The following is a 4,361-nucleotide window of genomic DNA, read 5'->3' on the forward strand; positions in this document are numbered from 1 at the left end:
CTGAACAACCGAATCACCAGCATACCACGACTAGACCCCTCGACCACCACCGAACAATCAAACCCCCACCAAACCACCGTATTACTTACTAACTATAAATATCAATAGTTAATTTAAAAAGGAAGTTAAAAAAGAATATGGTGAATAAAAATTGGGATGTTAAAAAAGATTATAACAATATTTATTAACGTTAATTTTCCTAAAGTAGACATTAGATAAACTGTACTATTGCAACGTGAGTACAAATAAAACACATAAGAATAAGAATCCTCGCACCCCCAAAACACATCATCAAACCACCACATCCACCGCCACTTAGATGGATTTCCGACACCACATCTCCGCCGGTTCTCCTTCCTCTTCTTCCACCACCTCATCCTCCTCCCACCGTAACAACAACCACAACACAACCACAACAGCCACCACGAACAACAATAACAACGATCCAATGCAGTCCTGGTGGGAATCAATCTCCAAAGCCCGTTCACGTATTCAACTCTTATCCACCATCTTACCCAAACCCGATTCCGAATCCGAAGATCCTAACCCGATCTCATCACTTGCTGATTCCGATTCACCCGCACAATCTCTCTTATCTTCCCTAACTGCATACGACGCCGTTTCATCATCTCTTACATCCTCACCGTTCTCCGGCTCCGGCGAGGATCCACTATGCAATTGGCTGTACGACACCTTCCTTTCATCAGATCCAGATCTCCGGCTAGTGGTTCTCTCCTTTATTCCTCTAATCGCCGGCTTATATCTCTCCAGAATCCACTCAATCTCCGATGTAACTCCATCGCTCGCCGGATTCGAAGCTGTATTGTTAGCGTTGTACTCGTCGGAAACTAAATCACGCGCTGGTAAGCCTGTTTTGATTTCGATTCCAGATCTATCACAACCGTCGCTTTATCATTCACCTAGGGTTAGTAACAGTAGTGCGAGTAATGTTAGTAGTAAGAAAAAACCTAATTCGGCTAAAATAAACCCTAATTCCGGGTCAGAACCCTCACGGCCGTCGATCGGAGTTTTATCACCTGCGTTAGAGCCGCAGACGGCGATTAAGTCTACGAAACGAGGTACGATTGTAGGAGTTGCCTTGGATTGTTATTATAAACAGATATCGCAAATGCCGAGCTGGTCGAAGCTCGATTTTTGTAAATTCGCCGCTGACTTTGCCGGACAGGATTGTGCTTGCAAGTCTGAGTTTGATCAGAACTCTGAAATTACCAGCTTTGAAAATGGAATCGCGGACGACACGATCGAAATTGAACGGAATGTTGTGGACGAAATGAAGAATTTAGAGATTGAGGATGATGATTCAGGTAATGGCGGAGGCCGTCAAGGAACTAAAGGGACTAGAATTTTGCTTCCTTGGGAACTGCTTCAACCGATGTTGAGGATTTTAGGGCATTGTTTATTGGGACCGTTGAATTCTAATGATGTGAAGGATGGTGCGTCTTTAGCTGTGAGGTGTTTGTATGCTAGAGCTTTACATGATTTAGTTCCTCAAGCGATTTTAGCTACTCGAAGTTTGATTCAGCTTGATAAGAGAACTCGTGAGGCTGCTGCAATGGCTGCCACATCAGCTGCTAATATGACGGGGTCTAATACTAATACACCAAGTAAAGCTAAGAAACCTGAGATTCTTCTGGTTTCAAAGTGATGACAGAGTATGTATTCCATCTCAATTCCAGAATTTTTATTTTATTTTTATTTTGATGTTAGTGTGTTTGGTGTTGATGTAGAGTAGAGTTATACGCTATGTAATTGGTAACTATATTTATATTTTTTCAACTTAAATGTGTAGATGCAAGAAATTGTTCATGTAATTTACTTTTTGTTTGTTATGAGATCGCATTCAGTCTCTTATGATTCTTGGATGGTGTGGTTATTGAGGGCAACTCATGTTGATTTTGGAAATGCAGGGTGAAATGATTCTTTAGGCTTGTGCGGGTCTAGCTTATAGCACGTACTTAATTATGCTGCTATTCAGTTTTCGGCCATGTGTAGGTGTAGCTTGAATAGCCTTATATTATAACTCGTTCTTAGCCAAGTTCTGAAATCTTGTATTCCTATAATTGCTGGTGTACGGTCTCTAACCCTTGATATGTTTTTTCTTTGTTGTTGCATGGGAGAGATTTTGAGACATTGAGAAAGATTCTATGGTAATCTATGTAGATGCTGAGCATTGTGGATGGTAGTTTGCCTCATCATAATTACTATCTTGTAAATCTAATAGCTAATTGCTAATACAACTTGTTACAAGCTGATGATATTAACAATCAAAACTGCAATGCTTTTGCTGCATTTAGCCTCAATGGTTATATCATGCTGTTAGTATGTTTTTTTTGTTGTTGTAGATAGTTGAACATTTATTCCTGTTTACATAAAGTAGTGTATACATATTAGCGCCTATACTACTAATAGCATGTTATACACCCTTGTTGCCGTAAATCTATAAGGAAATGATGTTGATGGTTAGGTTCTTAAGCTCTGGATTTTTTATTCTTTATTAATTATTTTTGTATTGTAGAGTTCTGTTCATTGTTTACTGTAAAAAGCATCTCCCGATACTTTTAAGTTGATTATGGGCTCTAATTTGGGGATAGTTGTGGTAAATATATGTTGATAAGTACAGACTGATGTAGGTTATCCATGTCTGCTGTTTAGACACACAGTCTTGTCTTGTATCATTAATAGTTACTGTTATCTTGTATCTTTATTTTACCCTTCAAGTAGATGGTGGTTTTGTAGGTGTTCACGCATGTATTTTTCGAGGGAAAATATATCTGCGAACAACAATATGAGAGGGGTTTTTAGGCGTCAACGTCGTTAACATCCGGTCCAGTTACCGGGATAGCCCTTGCCCGAGATGATGATCTCGGGAGGGTGGCTAACGCATGGCCCGTCGGCCGACAATCGGAATCTATCGATGGCGAAAGGGAGAAAACCCTATGACATCCGTAGGTAAAAACCCCAGTGTTCCGATCGTGGATAAAGAGATCCGATGATGGGAGTCGTATGCGTCGTTTTTAGGGAAGTATGTTTAGGGGTGTGAAGTTGATATAGGGTTTGCCTCATATTTATAGATGGAAATTAGGGTTTAGATGATTTTTGGGCTAAGTCAATCGTGTAGGCCCCAATTGAGTTAAACCATCATCGGTAGGCCATTTAATTATAATTTGTTGACATCAACCCTTGTGTAGCTATAGAAGTTTCAATAAGGGCATCCCATTAAGATTTCATGTTAATACACAAGAACTTAAAAAATCCTTTTGCTGTTTTTAGCGCTCCCATTTGTACCGGATTTGCATTCTGGACATGCCGGCATGAAAGTAGCCCTAAATTGTGTTGCTAATATACTGCATTATCAGCAGCTACTTACAGTACATAAACACTAAAAGCGTATAACCACTGTAACCATTGATAGTAATACGTCCCAAAAGTTCATTTGCTTTAGCTTGATTTATAAGGATTTGGTGGAGTTTGCAGCTATATTTTGCGAATTCGAGCAGTTGACCATATATGAGATCAGATATGGATGAAAAAACCTGCGTTTCAGTGTACCTTATAAAATTCAGACTTTTACTATGATCATTCTATTCTAATTCCTAATTGATAGTTTTCTAACCATACCCATGCAGCATATACTTGCTAATCTACTCTGATCATGCAATATTCCTTGGATTCGAATTGGGCCAAACTTGGCACACTTCATCCCACTGATGCATTTTAGTCCAATTTAATGTCATCTTGATCCGATACAAATTGTTTAATGTTCCCCTGCCATCACGGTTAAAAATACAATACCCAAAATACACATAAAAACATACGGGGTGGCCTCCTTTTTTGACTTTCTACAACTACAACAGCCAAAACTGCCATCTCACTTATCGTGTTATATTTTAGCTTGTAGATAATTATATGTTTTTAGGCCTCTTGTTTTGGTTCTTGGTTAATGAATACAACCAACGTAATTCACCTGTGGTCTGTATTAAGGATGCATTCTCGTTCCAATGAACCATACTAAGCATCAACTGGCAAAGTTTGGCGGCATTGTAAGCCACCTAAAAAATGAGTAGTGAAATGCTGAAAACGACAATGATTTTCACCTGCTGTGTAAGACTCAGTTTACTTGAGCATTTATGAAAGACAAGCCAAAGTCGCTAAATTCTAGTTCAGTTGTTGTCGGTACGCGAAACAAGCTATGGAACCAGAAGTGCAAGAAGTTGAGCACTTTGATCATAACGACGATTAAGTGAACCAAGCCCAACGCCAAGCTGTTTACTTAAAATCCCTTCCAACATCCACATGGGGAAACCGACTATCAAATAAATATAAAACATTGTGTGATCCTG

The 4,361-nt window shown here is 39.4% G+C and overlaps 1 protein-coding gene across 1 annotated transcript; it reads left to right on the top strand.

The window, feature by feature from the left end:
• Window positions 1–266: 266 nt before the first annotated feature.
• LOC139885805 (uncharacterized) lies at window positions 267–2,103 on the top strand. The gene has a single exon (XM_071869559.1). The coding sequence runs from the start codon at window positions 320–322 to the stop codon at window positions 1,664–1,666; it is 1,347 nt and encodes a 448-aa protein (XP_071725660.1). The 5' UTR covers window positions 267–319; the 3' UTR covers window positions 1,667–2,103.
• Window positions 2,104–4,361: the final 2,258 nt, after the last annotated feature.

The sequence above is a fragment of the Rutidosis leptorrhynchoides genome, chromosome 1, assembly GCF_046630445.1.
Source record: "Rutidosis leptorrhynchoides isolate AG116_Rl617_1_P2 chromosome 1, CSIRO_AGI_Rlap_v1, whole genome shotgun sequence".
Classification (NCBI taxonomy): domain Eukaryota; kingdom Viridiplantae; phylum Streptophyta; class Magnoliopsida; order Asterales; family Asteraceae; genus Rutidosis; species Rutidosis leptorrhynchoides.

Coding starts and splice junctions, on each gene's coding strand:
- LOC139885805 (XM_071869559.1), top strand. CDS start 320: ATGGATTTCCGACACCACATCTCCGCCGGTTCTCCTTCCTCTTCTTCC.